This window comes from Xiphophorus couchianus, chromosome 18, assembly GCF_001444195.1.
Source record: "Xiphophorus couchianus chromosome 18, X_couchianus-1.0, whole genome shotgun sequence".
NCBI classification, from domain to species: domain Eukaryota; kingdom Metazoa; phylum Chordata; class Actinopteri; order Cyprinodontiformes; family Poeciliidae; genus Xiphophorus; species Xiphophorus couchianus.
The window spans coordinates 6,787,455-6,811,840 of NC_040245.1; the positions used below are offsets into that span (position 1 = coordinate 6,787,455).

Genomic DNA, 24,386 nt, shown 5'->3' on the forward strand with positions numbered 1-24,386 from the left:
GGTTTCTCATGGCTCTGCTACTTGACCTACCAGAGGGCAACACAAAAGAAGTATTGACCCCACATTCCCCTCTTCAGGATGAACGAGATAATTAACTGTAGAGTTAAAGGCATGGTGCCTCTGAGACTGTAAAACCAGGCCATGAATACTGAGCAAACTACTTTATCCCACAGGACTTATGGCCAATCTATACTTCTACATTTATTCAGTCTCTGACTCAGTGGAAGGTATCTGTAACGGGTCAAATGCGGGTTCCCCCGGTTATCTCGTTTATCTGCTATTTGTTACAACATGTGGTGAATGTTTTCCTCCTGGTCTTCCGTTTGTTCGCCTGCTTGAAAGGACTTTGTTCTTGTTTCCATAGGTGACTAAAGTATTGCTCACTGTGGGCGCAGGCTCCAGCAGTGGCATCAAACATGCCCTCCACATTGTGTGTCACCTCTGATACAGAGACGTGGAGCCTCCACCATCTGTTAGGCATCTGTCTGCCGGGTGATTCATCTCCTCACACATATTCACTGTTTCAGGTGTCTGTAGCAAGGATGTGACAAGTTAACAGCTATTTCCTCTGTCTTTTGGTCCCTATCACTGTTTTCTCTTCAACCAGAGAGAGCTAAAACAAACCTCCCACACAAAGAGATTTTTAGCATGACTAAATGAATACAATATTAAAAAGACCAAAAAATACAATTCTGACGATGCAAATATTGTGTTTCTAGGCTACCACTTTGGCCCAAGTGACTTAAATAAAATAAAATCTGAGATTGATTCACATTAATTGCATGTTAATGGTTAAATTCTTGTTTATTAGCCCAGAATCATTAAATTAAAACTCTATTTTGTGCAGCGCCTTTAAATGAACAACATTTCTGAGCACATTAGTTTGTTTTTGTTTTGTATATAATGGTAATAAGGATGCAATAACAGACTGAACATGGATATTTAAAAGTGAAGGTTCCCGAGTCTGAAAATATTCAGATTTCGGCAGTGTCACTCCAACTTCTAATATTAGAATGTAAAGGCAAAAGCTGGAACTCCATAATGTAAAGAAAACACATGATTAAAAAACACTCGCTTAAAATTGCGACAAAGACACTGATCACGATTCACCATTTTTCTCTCTTTTCTTCTCCCACTCAGATAAAGTTCATCCAACTGGCCATATGCAGGGTGTGGGTTCCTCTCATTTTAAATATAATAACCTACAAAATATTGCATCTAAGCATTCCTTGGCAATTGCAATATTGCACACATTGAAGTGATGACAGCTGCAATTTAATTTACTGTGCAGCTCCAATAAAAGCAGCACTGTACACAACTAAAGCTGCTTTCTATACACAAAAAAATGTAGCATTAATGGCTTTTCAGATTGTAGAGGTGTCTAATCCAGTGAGACCTAATGCCAAAGTCCTCAGATTTTTGTTTCATCAACATGTTTACATAAAACTCAGTTGTGAAATCTCTACTGGGAATGGACCAGATAAATTGTATATAGAATGCCTAGCCATGCTGCCATACTGCCTCAATTTTTTTTTCACTTTTTGTTAAGTTGCAGTCACAAATTTTATTTTATCTATATTTTATATTTCAAATCAACATAAAGTAGAGCAGAGCTGTAAAGTGGAAAATCTAAAATTCTGTTGCAACTCTGTCTTTTATTTTGGATCATTGTCCTGCTGGAGGGTGAACTTTCCCCCAGTTTAAAGTTTTTTGAAGCCTCCAACATATTTCTTTGCAAAATGTTACTGTATTTTACTCCATCCATGTTCCCATGAACTCTGACCAGCTTTCCTGTCCCTTCTGAGAAACAACATCCCTACAGCCACTACCATATTCCAAGTTGGGGGCGATGTGTTCAGGGCAATGGAAAGTGTTCGTTTTCTTCCATACATAAAGTTGCTAAAAATGCTAAAAATGTGAATTTTGGTCTTTTGACCATCCACATGTTTACCGTGTTCTCCTATTTGAACTAAACATCTAGTCAACAGATTCTCCCACCTGAGATGTGGATCTCTGCAGCTCCTCCAATGTTGCAATATACTGTACGTCTTGGTTGTTTTGTAATTAATGCTCTCCTTGCCTGGTCTGTCAGTGGACAGCCATTGTGTGATACTGAAAGGGTATGAAAACTTTAAAAAGGCACTGTATAGGTTTTTTCCTATTTTAACTCAGTAGTAAGAACCCTGAATGCTTTCTTACACTTATAGTTAATAACACAATGCTCATCAATCTGTGTTAATTCCAACTCCCCTCAACCTGCCACAAAAAGACAAAACACATCAACAGAGCTTTCTACCCATTTTCTCGGCTCAGGTGTTGTGATAAAAGATGCTGCTGGTGCAGAACAAAATAAAGCAAGGGTAGCACGACTTAGCTTATCTTTAATGTGACAATATTCCATTCTAACACGCTGCCCTAAAAATGATACCGAAATGTTACAAGGTACAAGCTGAAGCTCTTTCGCAGAGACACACAACAGATTATCACTACTTGTTCACAGAAAACCGCCCACGTCCTCCTATCAACAGGCTGACATGCTCAGCTGAAAAGCAGCGCATATCTGAAAAGAACCTTGCAGCCCAGAACCCGCCACTGTGCCACTGTCTGTCATATTTTGGGTATTTTCTTTTTGTTTTTTGTTTTTTTTGACACACAAAAAAGGTGCAAAATAAAGGTTGTTGAAGGTTGATGAGTTTATGTCAGAGATATAAGTCCAGATGGGGGATTCTGGAGGATTTTAAAAAGGCAGACAAAAAACATGATCTCACTGTAAGGCCTAAAAGGGTCTTAAAAATGTTAATTTCTTAAATGTCAACCTTTTTCCATTTTTTTTGGTGAGAAAATCCACTGGTAGAAATAATAGTTTCTGCCAATTGATATTTTAAAAAAATGTGTTGAGAAAACTGACAATGGCAAAGCTTAAAGAAAAATCAATGATTGGAAACCAAGATAAAAGTTTTAATTGGGGAATCTTTAGATCTGCCTGACTAAAAAAACAAACCTCACAGTAGCTACAATACACTACTAGATATTTTGGTTATTGATTTGTTTTTAAGCCGTTTTCTGTGAACAAACCAATCCTTCACTAGCTTATTTTTTATACACAACCAAATTTCTATGCTTTCTGAATTCATTCTTCTGCTGTCAAACTCCCTCAGCTCTCTGTTTTTACAGCTGCAGAAATGCCAGACATGACTGCAAACACACCAGACATGCTTTCTGGACCAGTTTTGTACCCAGTGACAGAAAAAAAAACAGCTCAATATGCAGCACGCCTGCTGCTGTACCAGCAACAACAATGACTTAACAGAGGGGTTTACTGAAATAACCCTTCTGTCTCTTCTTTGGTTCCACACACTTCCTGTTTGACAAAACTAAATCCCTGCTGATGCCAGTCTTTCCGCCCTTGTCTCTGTTACTGTCTCTCTCGTTGTTTTAACATTATATTTTTTGTATCTTGTTCTTTTTGTTCTGTGTTTCTGTCTGAACCCTGGTCCATTCTTTGGGTCACTGGTTGCTGACCTCATCTGCAGGAAGGAGGAGATGAAGGAGCAGAGCAGAGGGACAAATGGGTGGACAGAAAGCAGGAATAGGGGGAAAGGTGAAACCAGAGTTAAAGACCGAAGGAACTGGAAATAATACAGAAGAAACAAAAACCAATAAAGGACAGAAAGAGGAGAATCTGAAGAGAAAGTGAGGATAGACTGAAGCACTGGGGAGAACAGAGCGCCTCTGGCACACAGGCTACGTTTCACGGCTCTCTGACTCCAAACATCCTCGTAGTCGGTGGGGGTTTGAGAGAACTGTACATCCAGAAAAAAAAGGCTGCTGGGCTGAATGAGCATATTACAGTGCAAGAGTGGTCTGTACTTTAGGTGATCAATCAACCCAGAGGACGATAGATCCACTTTATAACCATTAGAGGCCGGAAACGTACCCAATGAAGAGCGAGAGAGCGTTCTAAACACCATTACACAAAGCTCATGTCCACAGCAAAAAAATAAAGTTGTGGTATAAATATATGTGCTACTGCAATCTCATTTGCTTTATGCATTCGCTGCACGACAAACAAGACAACGCCGTTCATCATCATCATCTTCATCCCACCACACTGGCAGGCCTGTAAGGAGGAAGGAATACAGCGCAACCGAAGGGAAATGTTTATCCAGTTCTCCGGAAATGTGTTGAGATGTGACACCATTAAACAAAGAGTGTCAAGAGACACTGTTCCAGACAGAAAAATGAGCTCTTCATCCTGGAGCCTTCCTCATATGGATGCAATTTCATGTTGTTGTACCTCTTGAAAATGAGAGCCGGCGGTGAGAGGGGAGTGGAAGCGCAACATTCTGGAGCTGGGTGGGATCCAGCTGGCAAGAGCTCCCAAAGCCGGCACAAGGACAAAGCTCCTGGCGGCGGTGGTATAGCTCTGACACAGGACAACACGAGACGAAGCCAAACAACCTTTGGCAAAATTATGGTGGCAATAAAGGCCGCCCATCTGTAATTTATAGATGTGTCTTTATAACTATAACTCGTGCTCATGCCCTTGGTGTACCCTCTGAGCCTCAAAGGGAGTGCAGACAGACGTGGAGCAGTTAATTTCATGTGGCCTCGATGGCACATGACCAGACTTCTATATTACATGTTGTGTTTAACAGGTCACCTTTACTGGCAGTTTAGATACCTGGTAAGTTCTACATCTAAAGGGGTAGTTCAGGTTTTTGAAATGAAGTTTAGTTAAAAGTTTGTAGGCAGTAAATATCCAAATTGTTGGACTTGTTTGTTTAATAATATTGGAGTTTAGACAGTAGGGGGGGGGGGGGGGGGTTAAGAACAGACCATACTGCTACTGTCAAAAAACATCACTAGTCTCTAAAACAGTTTATATAAAGGATATTTTATGAAGCTTTAAATGTCATTATGTTTGCATTGGCCACTTACTTAGTATGTCGTTACCCATAGAAGGAAAATATGAGACAAAGAGACTTTTTTAAAAACTGGGGATTTGTCTTCAATTGAAGAAAAGAAAATATTTAAGCTGGTTGGGGAGACTGCCGAAGAAGCTGAAAGCAACACCGAGGGAGCTTCAAAAGTTTATAACAAGTACTGGTTGTGTTTTACATGTAAGAAAAATAGTTCATATTCTTCATATGTCTAGATTAAGGAGTACGGTTAAAATATTCTATGGAAAACTTTTAGACGCAACAAAAAATCTCTCTAAACAAAGTGGAAGTATATGTTTTGGCCTGAAGAATCCGAAGTCGGACCTTTGGACTATGACTCATGCCAAATGATCTATTTGGTACACAATCAACACTGTATACTACAGCCAGAATATTTTATCCAGAGGGAAACATGGTGGTGGCAGCATCAGGCTCTGTAGAGACTTTTCTTCAGATGGAACTGAGGTGGTTAAAGTTATGAATTGTTCCGAATACCTGTCAGATTTGGCCTGAAATCTTCACTTAAATGATTGCAGGTCGATCTCTGTGGTATCACAGCATATGAAAGATTTGGAGACCATTTGCAAAGTGGAGTAGGCAAATATTGTCAAGTCAAGATGTCGAGTACTGACAGAATCATTCTAAAGATTGACTGCTGAAACAGAAAAAATGTTTTTTCAAAAGGTTTTAGTTTAAAGGTGTGCATAGGTATGCTACTGAGTTATCACACAGTTTTGGTTTTTCATATTTCCCCCAACTAACCCTTTGAATCTTTTGTTTTGAAGATCCACAGATAATACTCTTGTGACTAACTGAAAAGAGAATGAAGCTTTTCCTGTTAGAGTAACTGTCATACATAAAGCAGAGTAGTAGTAAACGCATTAAGTTTAGAGCAGCTGGAGTATATGAAGTATAGCTCCAAAATCCTCAGCTACTCTTTTTAAATAGGCATAAAACTCAGGCGAAATAGTTATATCTGTGAATCCTCCAGGCATATTGTTCCTTTCCCGACATTCCACACCAGTGTCTGCAAAAACGTAGCAAACAGAAGTAAACACAATCATTCAACCAGAAAACCAAACGGAGAAGGTTTCCCAAAAGGCACTACAGCCAATTATTTGATATTTCAGATCAACTGTAGCTTCAGTGGAGGCGGGGTGGGAAGAATTCAACCAGAGCTGCCAACAAATCTGTTCAAACTCTGGCGGTAAAAGCCAAAATGCTGCACAGTTTCCCTCCACAAACACAGCCTTTAGTTCGGGGGGAAAAAATCTGTGTTTTATCAGCTTTGGCTAAATGATTTTTTATTTAAAACTACTTGAAAGTTCAGACACTTTCAAGTAGGTCATAAGGTCAGAATCCAAAGCTTTGCAAGTGTTCAAAAGATAAATACGTGTCAACTGAAAGACAAGTTTGTCACTTTGCTCCAGAACGCTTCACAGGGAAATGGAGCCGCATAAGAAAACCCACATTTTCTGATCTGAGTTTATCAAAGAGCTGTCAGAACTCTTTACTAATGTATAATGTAATAGACATTAAATGCCTCTAATCAATAATTTAATCTCATCGCACCCTGACGACATTAAATTTCCCCTTATAAAACCAAACAGCTCTTTGTACTTTACCCAACGTTGACAGAAATATTCAGATTACAGAATTCCCTTCTGACCACAGCCCTCCCTAATGATAGTGAAAATGCTGCATGGAGCTATTTCAAACCTGAGCTTCATCCCTGAGGGACGCAGCACCTCGTAAGTTCACACAGCAGCAGCCTGTAAGAAAGTCCTCTGCGTCCCCACCGCAAGCTGTCCCAACAAACTCCCGGAAAAGGCCGTCATGCATTGCAGTGTTTGTCTTGTTGTTTTCACCTTCATTTTCTGCAGACTCAGCAGTTTGTACACGTCCTCAATGAAATATGGTTTGCACCCTCCAGCTTCGAGCGGCCGTCTCACCTGACATTTTTATCAGGACCTAAAATGAGTTTGGTTGCACTGATATTCTCTGCAGGTCAAAACAATATTTTTGAGAGATTCAGTCATGTTTTGAAAAAAATGTTTCAATTTTGATTCCTCTGAACCAATACTGTTCAAATAATCTTTTTTTTATTCACTGTCTGAAAAAGAAAAATAATATTTTTCTCACATGAATTAAACCCATAAGGTATCATATTGTTCTTGCTTGTTCCTGAACGGATCCCGATGCATGATGAAAATAGGCAAGTTCCTGTATAAGTATTTAATGACAAAGAGGCTAAAAATTCTCTTTTTTTTTTTTAATAAATAGGTTTATTTAAAAACGTAATTGCTCCTAAACTTTGGCAGCAACATCTATCCACATGTGGATAAATTCTGTTTTATTGGTGTGATTGTTTCAAACTCAAACACACCGAAGTTTTTTTTTAGTTTTTTTTTTTTAACATAAATAAACAGTTTAAGGTGACATCACATATCAATCAGAATTAACATCATATTTTGAATAGGCCACACTACATCCTTCATGTTATTTTCCTGAGCCATTTATGTATTTGCTGCAAAACACAAGTGACAGCCTACGGGCCAAACATTTTCTTTCAGACTTTTCTTTTTGAGGATATATCATGCTTACTTAAAGGAAGTCAAAGTCTTCAATTTCCCTAAAACAGCAAAAGCAGCTCCAAACCATCACGCTACAACCTCCATGTCCAACTGTAGGTATGATTTTATTTTTCAGAAGAGCTATAGCAAATGCTCACCTTTTATGTTTCTTTTTAGTCAGCAATGTTGGTAATTTTTGCTATACCCTCTTTTTTTATTGATGAATCATGGAAACTGTCTTTAACTACAGCAAGTGAGTGGTTCCAATTTTGTTTTGGGTTGTTTCTTGGATGAATCATCCATGCTTGTTTTGGACTTGTTTTGATAGACCGAACACTTCAACACACTGTTCCCTGTTTGTGGTTAATAATTCTTATCATGGTTTCTGGAATCCCAAAGACTTTCTAACTATTTATAGGTAGCCAGATTTCAATAATACGTTACTCATCTGTTCTTGAGTTTCTTTAGATCAGTGTGATGAGTTACTTTTTGATATTATTTAACCTACTACACATTACCATGTAAGTTCTATTTAAGCAGCGTCCTCATTCTACAGGCATAAAGATAATCAGGGCACTTTGGAATTTTACATTTTTTCAGACTATCTTTGTATGCTATTAAAATTTGATGGACAATCTGAAAAATTTAAAAGTGACAAAAAAGAAAATACTTTTTCACAACACTGTACTACAAAGGATAATGTGGATAAGCAGAACCAAAGGAAATACAGAACTCAGACAAAAATAAACTCAAATCCACGTGAGAATTTTTTCTGAAGTTTCAGTTGATTGTTTTTCTCAACAAGATAACCATTAAAATATGCATTGCTTTATGTGCTGAGAACAGATGCTGTTGCCTTTTGTTATTTTGTCATGCACTAATTAGCCCACCATTATTTTTGAAAGCAAAGCAACAAGGGCTCATATCAGGTGCAATGGAAAAATGGGTCAGACTTCTGGGCTTCTGGCATACACCTATCCCTTTCTCTGCCAGTTTGAAATTAATTTTGAGATTTAATTTTTAAGCTATCATTGGCTTTGGCGTCTAGCAAATCTACAATATAAATCCCTTAAAGCCAGTCACACAGCGAGAGAATTAGACTGTCTCAGGCAAGGTTTGGCGATCTGAAGCAAAAACCCAAATGTCTGAGCCAGTTCGCAGCACATTTTGCTAAAATCGCCCCATGTAATCAGTTCTGAGAGGCAGCCACTGCTAGGAATTCAGAATTTGGAAACATTTGCAGATTTTATACTAATGAAAATATTTAGCATTTAGTCTGCAACACTTTTTGATGGTTAAACAAGACGACAATTTGTCAAACCTAGCTGAATAGGGAGAAAGAAAATTTTATTAAAAGTTCAGAGAAATTAACCTCCAATGAAATTTAAAAGGTAAAAACATTAAACTGGAATATAAAGAGATTCATTGTTCCCCAGCATATCTCTCCCCCGTCACAGCACAACTGTGTTTGAATAAAGTTTAGCAACTGTTTTTGAGCCCTAACTCTACCACAGCTATTTCTTTTTGAGAAACATTCCTACAGAATAGGAAACAGATCAGATACCATCTCTGGTATAGCTGTGAGAGGTTCTGCCAGTCAGAAATACTTCAAATGAAAACTGATTCTTCTTAATACTATATAGTATTTAAAACTGTCTCCAATGGTTTTTATAAAATCTTTGATGCCTGAAAAAAGTTGCTCACAAAGTTCCACGAACGTGTTGTGTTCAGGGTGATGAGCTGTGTTAGTTTTTGCCAGTTTCTGGTAGTTCCTAATTATTAGAATAAGAAATGTAAAACTGTCACTTATATTTAGGTCAAACCTGCAGTGTCTCACATGTCTTTGATGGGTTTTTTTTTCTTGTTCAAGTCATGTGAAAATCAAATGTTCAAATGAATTATTCATCACAAGGCCTTTGCAGGTCTTTTTGGGCCCATGAGGAGGTTTCAACTATTTGGTTCAAGCATACCACAGCAGGGACAAATCCTGCAGGACTCCAGCCACTGAGACCTGGAGTTGGACACCCCTAATTTAAACCATTCGATTGTAGCTCTAGCTGTAGGTGTGTCAAAAGTCACAAGTCTTTTCTAGCCACAAACAGATTTTCTTCCAGAATTCACTCGGACTAGCTACATTGTTTTTCTTCCACTCCACAATAATGTGCTACTTTGTTTTGGCTTATTGCACAAAATCCCAGTAAAGAACACTGAAGTTCGTGGTTACCACTTGTCAAAATGTCAGAAAAGTTTAAAGGTATACAAATAATATATTGAGCCACTCTTGAAATGGACACACACAAGTACTTATTGTGATAGAAGGATACACACAATGTAGGAAAAATGGGGTTAGAGTTGGCCTAAATCGTGACTGTTAAAAACAAAGCTTAAACAGCTTTTCCTCCTGCTGTGTGCGGTTCTGCATGAGGTGCCCGAATAGACAGGGCAGGCCTCTGTGGGAGGGGGTGAGGGACCAAATCCCCTAACAACCAAATCCGAGTCAAGAATCTTTAAATGTCTGAACCGCTCGCCTGTGCCACATCCGTTCCAGTGCGTGCACCGCTGTGGATGACTAAAACAAGAAACTGTGAAGCAAAAGGGGGGAAAGCTGTTTAATGTAAATCAGATGAAGCTCTCAGGCCTTTGATTTATGAATCTGATAACATTCCATGCTGCGACTAAAATCCACAACCATTAGCAACATTCACTTCCTTGTGCTGGGATGAAGCAATTGGAGAGTTTTCCTATCGGGAGCTGCGGTTTATCAGATAAAGAACTGATGAAACCTTTTAGGTCTGATCTGTTTCATAGAAATGAGATATATTGCAAGACAATCTCAGCTTGATATTTTATTTGTGGCAACCTCCACAACGCCCTGTCCTCTCTTAATTAATGGTCCTCAAGAGGTTCTGGGAAAACACAGAAGGATGTACAGGATCACCATCAAACAGCCAACCGCGAGGCTCACACTTCGCTTTCACTGCTCGTCACATTTACTTCCTCTCCCTGTTCCCGCTAATCACCGATATCTGATCGCACTTCTCGCCCCCCCGCTTCCCTGCGGATCTTTATTTCTCGCAGCTAATAAGAAGCGAACGCCAAATGTTTCAATCACTCATTTCCCCTTGGCCTCCGTCGCCTGCCTGAATATCTCGGCACTCTTTTGGAAGTGACAGAAGACAATGCATGCAACAGCCCACTGAGCTTCTCAGTTGTGTCACTTCCAATTAGCCCTTCTGAGACATCTCTGCCCTTTGGCTCGCTATAGCATTCAGGATGAAAAGACCTGAGCGGTGTCTCTTGCATTGTATGCCGCCTTTCTTCACTCTCCCACTGTCTAAATTCATGCGTGTCTGGATTTGTGAGTCTGTGAGAGGAAAAAAAAACTGCAAAAAAGACAGACAGGAATTTTTTAATCCTGCAACCAAATATAGCAGCTTGCATATAGCTGTGAAGCTTAAAAGAAGCTTTCCTTATGTAAAAAGGGGAGACTTCAGAGTAACCCAAGCAGCCTTCACCTTAATCATCCGCCTTATTATACATCATTAATGCTAAAGAAATTCCCAAGAAGCTAAGCCTTTTAGAATTAGGACATGCTAGTCTTCTGTAGATTCTTTATTTGTCCTTCTGGAAAACGCAGCAGCTCCGTCAAATCAGCAGCTCGCAACCTGCTTCTCTGTCCCGTCACGTTTTAAACCCAAGCCAAAGTGATGAGGATTGTAAACAGCAGAGTGGTGAGCCACAGTATGCAAGCAAACGTTTTCTGAGTTAATGAGAGGGACTGGAGCGCCACAGCTTCTTAAACTGGGGCGAGGGGGAAAATTTGCAGCTTCAGTGGAAGCCTTCCCTCAGACCTCCTGTCCCGAGAGAGCACATGTGCAAAAAGCCAAACAGCGCACGCACACAAACAAAAGCTGGTGCCAAGCCAAGCTGGGTCTAACTTAGTGCAAACAGACAAACAAAACGTGGTTTCTGCAGCGTCTGTTTCTCTGAGAGGAAAAAAAAAAAAAACCCAAAACAAAAGGGCAGAGACTTCTTTAAAACTTAAAAGAATCAAACGGAGAACCGAATTTGAGCTCATTTGATGGCTTTCCATAACTTCACAAGGCAAGATTACCAGACGCAGTCCAAATGTTTCAGTGAACGGCAGCCAAACACTTGCAGACACAGCAAGACATTTTGCTTCATTAGAAACCCAGTTTGATGTGCAATGTTTAAAACTATTCTAACAACAATTTTGCTTCATTCCAAACATAAGTCTGCAGAAAAGAAAATGGAAAAAAATCTAAAAAGAACTTCAGAAGCATAACTAAAGCTCACAAGGAGACTTCATTTCCTGTCCAGCAGAGAAGCAGGGTTTACTGGGAAGTCAGCAGACCTACAATATGTATAAATCTTTTATTTCCTCACCAATGCTTTGTTGAAATCTCTATAAAACTATGTTCATAAGAACACAGACTTTAAAACTTGAATAACTTCCTCTTGAACTTTTTCACATTTTGTCACATTGCAAAAAACAAACTTTAATGTACTTTATTGGGATTTCATATAATGTAACAACACAAAATACTGAACAATTTTAAGCATGAAAGAAAAAGATACATGTTTTTACAGAAAGCAAAACTTTGTAAAACCACCTTGAGCTACAAGTCTTTTGGAATGTACCTCTTACTGTTGTGCACTACTAGAAGTTAACATTGTGACCAGCACTTTTCTGATATCACTTGACTTTTCTCTTGACTTTCCACAGATTGTCAACTGCACCTAGGTCTGGACTTTGACTGGACCATTCTAACACATAAATATGGTCTATTCCATTGTAACTTAGGCTGTATATTTAGGGTCATTGACCTGCTGGAGCATGAACCCCAACCCAGGTCTCAAATTCCTCCCAGCTTCTAACAGATTTTCTTCCTCCCATCTTTCCATTAAAGCTAACCAACTTCAATATCCGTGCTGAATCAAAGCATTCCCACAGCATCACCCTACCACCACCAAGTTTCAGAGTGTGAAATATTGATTTAATCACATCACCTTCTTCACAAACACATGTTTGTTGTGTTCCTTACACATGTTATGGCAAACCTTGGACTAGATATCTTACAGATATTTTTTTCTACAATGAATTTTTACGTCCAGTATTCCATAAAGGCCAAATTGTGGAGTGCTTTGTCCACAGAATTTTCCACCTGCGCTACATATTTGAACTCTTCTTGTCCATTTGGAGTTGCTCTCCTCAGATATTCAAAGTTCAGAACATTGTTATTAGTTTGGGTTTTTTTGTGTGTTGATTTTGTTTCTTTTTTTTTTGCTAATATTACAGTACACACTAATGGAGTCTATTTTCTAATTAGGTAACTTCTGACGGTTGCACTGTATTATGTTTAGTAGTACTAGAGTTGGGAAACTGAATACAATTTAAAAAGAAAATGAAAACCCTTCTTAATTATTCTTCTTTGTGTTGGTCCATCACATGAAATCGTCATAAAATACAATGAATGTATTTGAAGTTACAATTAAAGGCAAATATACGTTTATAAAAATTCATGAAGAATTTCCAGACCAATAAGTTTTTAAATACAGTAAAAAGTTTTTATTTATTTATTTATTTTTTAATTTATTCATTTATTTATTTTTTATCAAACTTAATAAGCTTTTCCTAAATATCAGCCCAAATCAAAACAGGGAAAGCAGAGTTCAGCTTCACATCATTTTGCTCACCTCCAACAAACTGGATTCCACCAGCCACACGGCCGATCGTACGGGAGATGAGGTCGGAGATGCAGCAGCCCATCAGACCTGTGAGGGCCACCAGCAGGAGGAGGCCACAGCCCACGCCCGTCACCACCGTGCAGATCCTCCAGTGCAGGCTCGGGATGCCGTGGAAGGACGCGTAGCGCCCGCACTGCTCCAGCATCACCGTGATCTGCTTCTCCTCATCTCTCACCGGGTAGGAGCAACGGCGGAAGGTGCCAAAAGACACAGGCTTGTCCATCTGCGTCCCCAGCAGCCAGTAGGGCATGAAGAAGCCAACACAGGAAGCAGCGGCACATAGCAGGGACAGCAGGGCCCAGATTACACCCGTGCACGTCAGACTGGACGCCATCGTAAATATGGTCACTGAGCAGGACAGCAGTTAAACGAGCAGTTGCTGTGTCGCTGGAAGGCTTGAAGCGAGCATTTAACACGTGCAGTCTTCACCTACTCATTGACTCTGGATCCCTGTCAGGAGGAGGAGAAACAGCCAGATTGAGTGCTGACGCACAGACTCTCCATGCAAACAAGTTATCGGGTTGTAAAACAGCGAAAAAATAAATAAAATTAATCAGCTGGATAAGGGGAAAAATAGAATTGTGTTATCCGGTCATTATAAAAAACAGAAAGTGTCAAAGAGGTTATTATTTCTAATTAACAGCCCTCCTCTAATGGTTAACTTTGTGATTAATTGTTGTTTTTTTGCTATAAAAAGTAATTAAATATAGACAGAAATATAACAGAAATTGGTTTGCTGTATATGTTAAAATCCAACGCCTTATGCAGTATAGATTAGACATAATTGTGATTTGATTAATAGTAAACAAAACGGCATCATGATCAAACTCAAACAGCTGCAAATGGTTTAATCAATTCAACTTAGATGAGCAAATTGAAACTATTATTTTTGTATTTCATTTATTTCCATTTTTATCTACCGCCAAGTAGAAATGCACTGATCAGGCTTTTTTTCTGACAGATATAGATTTTTTCTTCTTTTTTTTTGTGACTCTTATTTTGACCACTTTAGATTTTTCCACATATAAAGAGGAAAAAAGTACTGCAGGTTATTTTATACAAGTAATGTTTTTGAATTCAGCAGCAAATGAAGATATTACAAGATTGTCTGCATCGAGCATGTCAAGATAACTCCTAACTGATGTTGATTAAACTAAGAAAAACACTAAATTCTTGCTGTTGGTTGGTGCACTCAATCACTGAAACCTATGGGATTTCTTTCTTTGATTTGTTTAGCAAATGCCAACAAAATGTTGATTGTTCAATATTTTACCTACCTAATACTGACCAGAGTTTATAAAGACAGATTTTACTGTTTCTGATCACTGAGTGACTGACTGCTGCTTCAAAGATTATTCACATATGTGTGATTTTTGTTCATTACTCAAACGGTTGCAAGATAAAGATGCACCGACCAGACTTCTCTGGGCCAATTTAGATTTCTGATTTTCTTGGAAGTCTGACTGATTCAACTATTCTGTTTGTTCTTTAAAGAGCAACACATTCAACAGTTGAAATCCGCAGGACTTTTTTTTCATAGTAATGGTTTTGAATCCAACAGAACATACAACACATGCATACCAATCTCCAAACTATGTATCCAGTTTTTCTACAAAACTAAAAGGATTACATACAATTACATGCTACTGATGGGTTTGTTTGTTGACCAATAATTGTGGGACTTCATAGTTTTGATGTAACTAATCAATGGGAAAAATAAATCAAATTTGTCCAGCAGATCACTGTTCAGAGTCAGTTAAAGGAAAATTGGACAAATGTGAGCTCTAATTGATAGATACAACCCTGCAACATGAGGATTTAATTATTTTTCAGACTTTTTCTGACCTATAACAGTTTCCCAACACATAGGAAACAAAATCATCTTGCTTCCAGTTTTTGATAGAGGAGGTATTTTCCAGCACAAAATTAAGGCATTAGACATTTCATTCCATTTGCACTTCAAAGCATATTTGTCCTCAAACTTAATCTGATTTTTATCCAACTCGAAAAAGAACATCAAAACACATGCTCTTCTACTAAATAATAATTAAAAAAACTATGCTTTTCAGTATTTGACAAGCTCTGATCAGAGCTGATCAAGGAATTGGCAGATTCCCACGTCTGGCTGATTGATTGGTGCATCACTACAACAATGTCATGTGAATAATACCTGTCAGAACTTATTCACATGTTTGATTTGTTGCCTTTGCATACACGTGTTAGACATGTTGTTTAATACACAAAGTTACAGATTCAGGATAAACTGTAGCACTTTATAACACACGCACGTGCCATAGTAGAACTTTAAACACTGTGCCTTATGTATTGTTAATTAACAACTATGCACCACCAACATAATCTGATCCTGAACACATTTAGCTGAGAAATGAGACTTCAGGTCCCTGCAAGAGCTGCCGCTTCTTCACGAACATGCAGGGATCTCAGGGGTGACCTTATGCTACACAGATTTACAGATTTGTTTCAATAATTAAACGGCAAAATGAAAAAGGGTGAATTCTTACATGTTGGACGAAATCCGATGTAAGGTGCGCTCGATGTTGGAGAGGGTGTTTACATCTGCAGAGTCCAGCTGTGTTTGGGTCTTAGAGGAAACTTTTCTCCAGCGGAGTAGGTGAGAAAATTATTCCGATCGAGTAAAGAGTCCAAAATGCGACATATACAAAACGTCTCCGCAGAATCCGCACACAAATCACTTCCTCCTCGTCGATACAGGCGAAGCGTTGAATCAATGATTTACTCCTGCGCTGGAGACAGACGAGCGGAGCGGCGCCCACTGACCGGACTCCAGATCACACATTCCTGCTCTCAGAAAGAGAGAGAGAGAGAGAGAGAGAGACAGAGAGAGAGAGAGAGAGAGAGAGAGAGAGAGAGAGAGGCGGGGAGGAGGCTGCTAGGAGGTGACCATCAATCAGACAAATCCCCACCCAGGGGCCAGAGTCAGCGCCGCTCCAGTTGCATTTACAGATACTTTGAAAAGCAAAATTGTCTCATGTATTTAAGTGTTAAGCTAGAGGAACTATATGTTTAAGAATATTTAAGAAACTTTTAATTATACGGAAGAGCTTTGATTGATAAGAACTTTTAGCCATGCAATTGTTTTAATTGAAATTATTAAACGAGTCCATCATATTTTCAAGATTTTCAATTTAGAATTTTCAAATGTACCTAAATATCTTAAAGTGTCTCTTATTGTGTCACTCTGTTCTCATCAAGCAGGGAACTGCATGTTTTATAAAAATCTCCAACATGAAATTATGATAGTTATATCTCCCACTGTCCATAATAAAGCATATTGTGTTAGATATATCAAGAAACCTATAGCAGTGCAAGAAAGTTGTTTGGTATAAACTTATAGGGCAGAACTCACAGCTGCCAAATTTTATGTTTGTTTGGTCTATGTTTAATAGATATTTCAAAAATAAGTAAGTAATGAATAATACACAAGATATTTGTAAAATTATTCAATTTGTTTGGAAGCATTCACTTAATCAAATCAGTTTGTCATAATTTCTCCAAAGTATTTTTGTCCTATTTGATAATGTTTCCTCACGATATTACATGGAACACATTGATCTGTCATTTTCTTTCTGAGCTGAACCATCTAAAATATATGGATAACACAGAAAAAGTATTTCTGTAATATTATCTCTTTAATTTAAGTATTTTCACAGCACTATGTTTACACAACACAATGTTAGTGGCAGTCGGAACGTTGTGACTCTCGCCAAGCGGTCCGACCGAACGTTAATTCCACATGGACCAAAACAGTCTTCGGATTCAGTTGACGTGGAAGTAGATTTTCAGAATGGCAAATACTAAAATAGAAACTTCAGTCGATAACGCGACTATATCTTCAAATTCAAATATGCCTTCTCAGCCTAATAACCCACTATCGAGGAAGCTGAATAAAATCCTGGAGACCAGGCTGGATAATGACAAGGTATGCTGGAAGAAGTTTAGCTTCCTGCTATCAGGCTAAGAGCAGCTGCGCCTGTAGTTTATCGTTTTATTAATGTTATATGCTCATAACAAGCATTAAATACATGTGAGTAATTATCTTCACGTTAATATATGGTCTTTCGGACGAATAAAACCCAACCGAAAGGCTAACAATTGTATTTTAACTATTAGCATTAGCGTCGCAGGTAATTTCTTTTGGTTATTTTATTTACTTAAGACATTAAGAATCCAGCACTGTGTGAAAGCACACACAAGTCCCTGAATCCGAGCTACCATTTATTTATCTATTTATTTTAATTGGTGTTTTTTTTTGTCTGTTCAATTCTTAATTTCTCAAAGCACTTTAAGTTTTATGGATATTTTGTTTGATATGTTTTCAGGAGATGCTGGAAGCTCTGAAGGCGCTGTCTGTATTCTTCACCGAGAACAGTCTGCGCACCAGGAGAAATCTACGAGGTGACATAGAGCGGAGAAGTCTGACGATTAACGAGGAGTTTGCACGGATATTTAAAGAAGTTAAAGAGGTAACAGAATTCCAGTTTAAAAGAAGAAGAAAAAAATACCGTTCCCTTCCGGTTAGTTTTCTTCCCCTATTCGTTCCCATGCGTTCCATGAGAAGGAATGTTTTCGCTTCTTTTTTGCTTCGTAATCAAACCATTTTCTACCCATGCTCGTAGACATTGCTTGTCTTTTTATTTTCTTGGCTGTTTTTTTTTTTAAAATATATTTCGCTCACTAATGGGATCAGACCTATAATCAATGGAACTAAACAATAAATAAGTGATTATTCGTGTAAGTATTTATTTCCAATATCAGTTTTCAAATATCAGTCATGAAACACCTGTTAAGATTGATCTTTCATGTTTTAAATGTTCAGTTTGCATGAACCATGCATTCAGTAAGACAATCTATCATATTTGTTGTATTTATGAACTTTTTCCAACCAGACTTTGTTACCAGACTTTGTTATTCATTCTCTGTAGGAGCTTGAAAGTGTCCATGAGGATGTTCAGGCCATGAGCACGTGCTGTGAGGAAATGACCAATAGATTAAAGGTATGAAAGTCTGATTTGTATTCTGTTTGTAGTTTTTAAACATTTATTTTTATCATCATTGTTGGAATAATACATGGCGAGATACCTGCAATTACAATTACTGATTTTGAGAAGGAATCATCTATCTGTAAATGTTTTAGCAGAGCAATGTTTTCACTAATTAATTTATGATGGTGTTAACTTTTTCTGCTTTGATGTGAATGTTCTGTAAACTCTATGTGCTGCTGCCAATATTCTATTGTAAAATATGTTTTTAATCCTGGTGAAATAAAGGTAAATAATAATAAAAATAATAATAATTATAATAACACGCTTTCTCTTCAACAGGCTGCGAAAGAGCAAACTCAAGACCTCATTGTAAAAACTAACAAGTTGCAAGGAGAAAAGTGAGTTCATTATTTTGCTACAAAATAAATAGATAGATAGAACTTTATTGTCATTGTATGCCTAAGGCAATACAATGACATTTTGTTGGGAGCAGATTGTTAGGCAACAAAAGCAAAATTGTTCAGAGTATAAAATTTAAAGTTAAATAAGCAGACATAGTTAAAAGCAACACATTATGTAAATGCATATGTTTAAAGTCAGTTAATTTATATGTCCAGACATAATTCCAGTCTTTAATTTTAGGAGTAATAGTCATTTTATAGATTAGTAAATCTGGTCAAATTGGCAGTTTAAATATGTGCCTGACTGACAGTGTAGCAGTTGCATAAATATTGAATTAAGTGAAAAGTATTCAACAAGGTATCATTAAGTGTAATTCAGTTTACTTTGTCATCAAAAACCTTATGTCAAAATCTGGATTTCATACTAAGACACTATGACATGGAAACAGAGAGTTATCCTTATTGCTATAGGTCAGACTTTTTTCCGATGGAAAAACTCATTTTGGAAAAACTTATTCCATCATATTTCATTGTCATTTCCATTAAGTTTTTTTTTTTCTTTTTATTGCAACATTCTATATACAATTAAAAAGTCAAATTATTTAAGTAATTCATGTTGAAAAGCTGAAAATAAAATGTATTAATTACGCATTCAGTTATATATTTCAAGTGTTTGTTCCTGTTTATTTTGATGATTATGACTTAGTTAATCTTCCCAAACCTTGTCCTTTCATTAATATGCTTGGTTGCAGCACACTGTGAACAGCTAGCTTCTTTAGCGTCTAATGACTTTCTCTCCCTATGGAGTCTCTCAATGACTGATGGCCACCTGACAAGCCATCAGTCTTTCCTATTGTTGCATATGTCATTAACTCAACATTTATATATTAAAAATCAGTTTTTAATTGGTCTTACTTAATATTTCAAATTTACACAATTATCAGAATGATAAAAAATAAATGTTTAAAATTTGTAATTAATCTATCTGAAGTGAGTTTTATTTTTTTTAATTGATTTTCTGAAATAAATTTGAGTTTTCATTCTGGTTTAACTTTCGTTTTAACAGGAATTGTCCTCAGATTCATAAACTCTTTTTTAAAGATGTCTGAGCCAAAATGGTATTGTTGAGATGTGTCAGTACAGATCTGCAACCTTAGAGCCTCATCACTGAAGTCAGCTTATTTTTTGTTGTTTAAAGTAATATGAAACATGACATTTGTTTCTTCTTCTTCTTGTATCCAAAGTGACTCAAACTGTAATTTATGCCGACTATTACAGCCCTCCAAATACATCAACTTTAAAGTTTGCTTGCTAATAAGTTGAAGATTTTCATACTTGCCTTTTGTAGTTTGAATGATTTGGGGAAATGCTGTAAGGGCTGATTAAAAAGCTGTGGGAGGAGAACTGAATAATTTATGAAGCTGTTATCAGTTCTACAGATGTATCATAACTTATGTTAAGGAGACCAACAGTCAGCCTTAATGAAATAGGTGTTTGTTTTTGTCTGAATGTTAGGCCTTGATAAACTTCAAAGGCCTGCTGTAGGACTTTGTGTCTGGGAGTGTGCGTTTAGTTTTGATGATGACATAGTTTCAAAAGAATCAGTAATTGAGAGCTAAAATATTTTACCCATCATAACACTGAGTAAATGTGCAAACAGATAAGATATCTTTAATGCTGTATGTTTTCTTAGGCTTAACTGGAAGGAGCTAAATGTACAAGGAGTGCAATATGATGCCTGATTTATGTGAATTCCTAACCTTTCTTCAGCAACTACTTGTTTGGAGACAAAATGACTTTTAAAAAAAAATGTGATACATACATTGAGACAAAAGACATTTATTACTGCGTATGAAATGCTTTTAGTTATTTTCTCCATATTCCATTATATTTTTTCCTCCCAAAAATCTTATTTTGGCTGTTTTTATTTTACATGTTTTACAATTATTTTCATTCAGAGACTTTAATCAGAATGATAATGCCAAAAATTTCAATAGTGCAACATAATAATATTAAAAAAAGTTTTGTGCGAAAGATTTTGCAGAAATGCCAGACTATGTTTATTGTGCTTTTAATAATGCAGGATTTCTTACAAAGAATCAGGTTTTCCAAGTTTGGATAAGTTAAAACATTTTTTTAAACACTTTATTCCTCATTCTGTTATCTGCACGTTTTTAAAAAAGACAATTTCTTAAAGGAAATTAACAAATAAATAAAATTTAATAATCATGTCTTAAACTTTAAGGAAAATTAAAGTCTCTAAAACTAACTTTTATTAAAGACATCTTTTGTACTTAGTTTACCACATCACAGCTTTCATTTTTACAAAGAGAAAGATATGTAAGGTAACAAGTTCTGCTTTGAAAGATATGATTTATTCAAGATAATCTAATCCTGATTTGAAAATTGTGTCCAGAAATATATAAAGATTTGAGTCTAAAAATGTATACAATTAATGTGCATAACCAACAATGCAAGGAGCTTCCATAAAATATGCAGGGATTTTTCAAAATGACTTGTGGAAAATACAACTTCCTACCAACGTGGTTTGCACCGTGTTTTACTGACATAAGCACAACAGAATTTATCAGAATGTCCCATTGCCTTCTTCCAAAAGAAACAGATTTGCACCATTGTCTTACAACTAATCAGTTCTGATATATTTATTGTGGGGCTTATACTGTGTAGTCCTCTGCTCAGCACAAGGTCAACATTTTAGTTGCTCTAATTCATAACATGTCGTATGGACAGGATGTGGAGTTTGCATTCATTGTTAGGGTTTTATTAAAAAATAAAACAAAATGACACCTTTATCAGCTTTTGCGTATCATATCTTAATGTCTCACTCTTTGTGCCATCAGTAGTGACAGCGGCGGGAAAATATTCGACCTGTTCTTGTCCACTGGGAATTGCCGTAGGCTGGGGTTCATTAGCATTTGTAACAGATGTGATCAGTGACCTTGTGTTTTGACATGAAGTTAGGGGTGCTGCAGAGGTTGATGTAAATTTGTGGTGAGGGACATTTGCAGACATTAGCGACGTACCACTGCAGTTCACGCTCCAGCGCTTCACCATCAGCACCTTCCTTATAAAGAGGTGACAGAGATGGAGAAGCCTGAAAGTTGAATAGACAGGCAAGCAAGAAAAGACGGGAGTGGAGACAGTCACCAGGGAGCACATGTAGGAAGCGAATTAAGACCATGTACGTTTTGTGACGTGTATTTCCTGGAAGTACTCAGACGCTTGACACAAGTGTCCTCCTGAGTGCTGAGTGGTTTTTGTCCTTTTTCCTGCGCAGCGCTCCCTTCGGGACCTGCTGTCTGCCTGTGTGACATTTTCATGCTTAGAACTGCAGTGACCCCACAGCCACATTGACTAGTCTGCACACACTGGGCTTTGACCTTGTCTCTCGTAATTTTGTCTCAGAAGGGCTGCCGGCAAAACCGTGCCGGCAAGCTGTCGTCCTTCAGTTTGCGACGAGTTGGCTCTCTGCAGTCTTCTTGGTCAGATCTTTTTTCAGGTCACACAAGACTCTGCAGTCTATGGTTTTTCTCTTTATGTCCCTTTATTGTTGATGCTTATTACAACAGTGTCACATTACTCATGGGGCAGTTCTGTTGGGGGAGAACAGTGGTTTCCAAGCCTCTGCTGATGTTCCTGATTTGCCTTTTCTTTGCCCCTTATCTGCCTCATCTGCTCGCTACATTGTGTCATTTGTCAGCTCTAATGAAACAGAAAGAATCTGCTGATAAAGTCTAGTTCGTGGAAGTGAAGGTAGGGGCTGTGAGGCAATGAGCTGCAGCTGACCTGGCTTTCAGTCACCAGGTTCTTTTGTTTTGGGTTGGCACTGTTTAAAGGTGCTGTCATCAAAAGCGCTAAATAGATGTTGTGTGTTACTCTATAATGAAATGCAATGCTGCCCACCTGCTCCACTCTGTGTAATCTTTGCATTAACATGGCATGTAATCATGCAAACACGTCTCATAAACTGATGTTTCTGTTAACAACGTGAACTCACAAGCAGCCAAAGCCAGAGGTGATGGTGTGGTCTCCGATGCTAATCTGTTCATGCATCTATTCTGGACCTAGCTCATTGTATATCCAAAAGGGAATAAAAGCATTCAGTGTCCTGCAAAAGTGATGATTGCCCTTGAACTTTTCCACATTTGGTGACGTATGAGCACAAACCTCAAAGCATTTTATTTAGATGTTATGTGATGGACCCACGTGCAACACATAGTCTTGAATAAATACCTGAACAGTGTGATTTTTATTATCCCTCTCTAAGTCAATACTTGCAGCACCTGTACTTTGCTGCAAATTACAAGTCTTTTAGGGTATGGCCCTACTGTTATTTCACATCTAAAGACTAAAATGTTTACCCATTCTTTGCAAAGTAGTTCAAGCTTACTTTGATTGGATGCAGAGAATCTGTAAACAGCTATTTTAAATCTTATAACAGATTCTCAATTTGAATTAAGTCTGGGCATTGACTAAGCCATCTAATACATGAATATACTTTGCTGTAGTACCACTCTGGCTAAATGTCACTTTAATGTCACTCAGAAGAAATGTTGGTATTCATTTGCATTTACATGTAAATGACTACTATCTGTCCTGTTGACAGATTGTTTGTTTGTAAATAAGAAATATTGAAAACTGCATATCCTTTACTGCATAGTAAATGACTTTACTTTGCGTCGGCTTTTCACACCCCATTGAAATGCATTGGGCTATTTGATTATAACAGGACAAAATTAGGAAACATTAAAAAGTTTGAATACCTTTTGCAATGGATTGTAAGCTCACAAAAATTCCTACTAACATGTGACAAATAATCAGACCTTGAGCCCTGTGCGGTATGAGAACTCTTGTTGCTGAAGAGAGCGAATGTTCTCAGTATGACTTTTGTACAGTTCATTAATAAATAAAGAGGGGTGAAATCCCAGAGAGAACAATGACTGATATCAGAGAGTGCATGCAACCTTCGTAATATGACACTTGAGCATTATTAAAGCCCAGCTTGGTGCTAATGAGGCTACAGCAGTCAGCATTCCTTTGTGTTTCCTGATGTAACTGCACGCGCTCTTTGATCACGGTGCGTAACTAACCATCTAACAGCTCTGTGAATGCCAGATTTTTATGCAATTCTTTGAAATGCCCCCCATAGATTCTCATGAATATTCAACATGATTCACATCTTATGAGCTTGTTGAACTCTCTCCTTTATTACAAAGGGCTGTTGTTCACTTTTCCTTCAGTTTTCTTTGGTAATTCATAGTTGTGGCTCTCTGATCAAGCTGCACTATCAGCCTAGTGTTGTGAGATAATTAAATGGGCACTGCAAATGTTATAGGGTGTTGTAGTTCATGAACAATTTCTGTGCTTGAACAGACTGAATCCATCGGGCTAAATCTGAGCATGCTCACATGCAATAAGAGACGTTTCATCCAATCACAGCACTCTTCTTTAATATTGCCCTTGCTTGAGATTAATAAAATAAGCTTGTTGACCTCTTTTTGAAGCACTAGTACAAATATGTTGCGTAGGTTGGATTGTGTTATTTGTTGATCCAAGTATGCTGCATTTCTGTGGTATTCAGTGATGTCAGCCTCGAGGTGAACGGATCATGTCCGGACAGAGGTTTACAAAATTACCCCTCCAGTTACTCATTTC

General features: G+C 37.7%; 2 protein-coding genes across 2 annotated transcripts in view; one reads left to right on the top strand and one right to left on the bottom strand.

The window, feature by feature from the left end:
• Positions 1-16,120, bottom strand: part of LOC114133237 (LHFPL tetraspan subfamily member 6 protein) — a 65,386-nt gene extending 49,266 nt beyond the window's left edge. The window contains exons 1-2 of the mRNA XM_027998972.1: positions 15,808-16,120; positions 13,235-13,735 (exon numbers count right to left, since the gene is read on the bottom strand). Coding sequence (XP_027854773.1) covers positions 13,235-13,619 — 385 coding nt within the window. The 5' untranslated portion in view covers positions 13,620-13,735; positions 15,808-16,120. The remainder of the gene's footprint in view (positions 1-13,234; positions 13,736-15,807) is intronic.
• A 923-nt stretch (positions 16,121-17,043) lies between these two features.
• Positions 17,044-24,386, top strand: part of cog6 (component of oligomeric golgi complex 6) — a 29,040-nt gene continuing 21,697 nt past the window's right edge. Inside the window, exons 1-4 of the mRNA XM_027999215.1 lie at positions 17,044-17,246; positions 17,647-17,790; positions 18,250-18,321; positions 18,649-18,707. Coding sequence (XP_027855016.1) covers positions 17,112-17,246; positions 17,647-17,790; positions 18,250-18,321; positions 18,649-18,707 — 410 coding nt within the window. The 5' untranslated portion in view covers positions 17,044-17,111. The remainder of the gene's footprint in view (positions 17,247-17,646; positions 17,791-18,249; positions 18,322-18,648; positions 18,708-24,386) is intronic.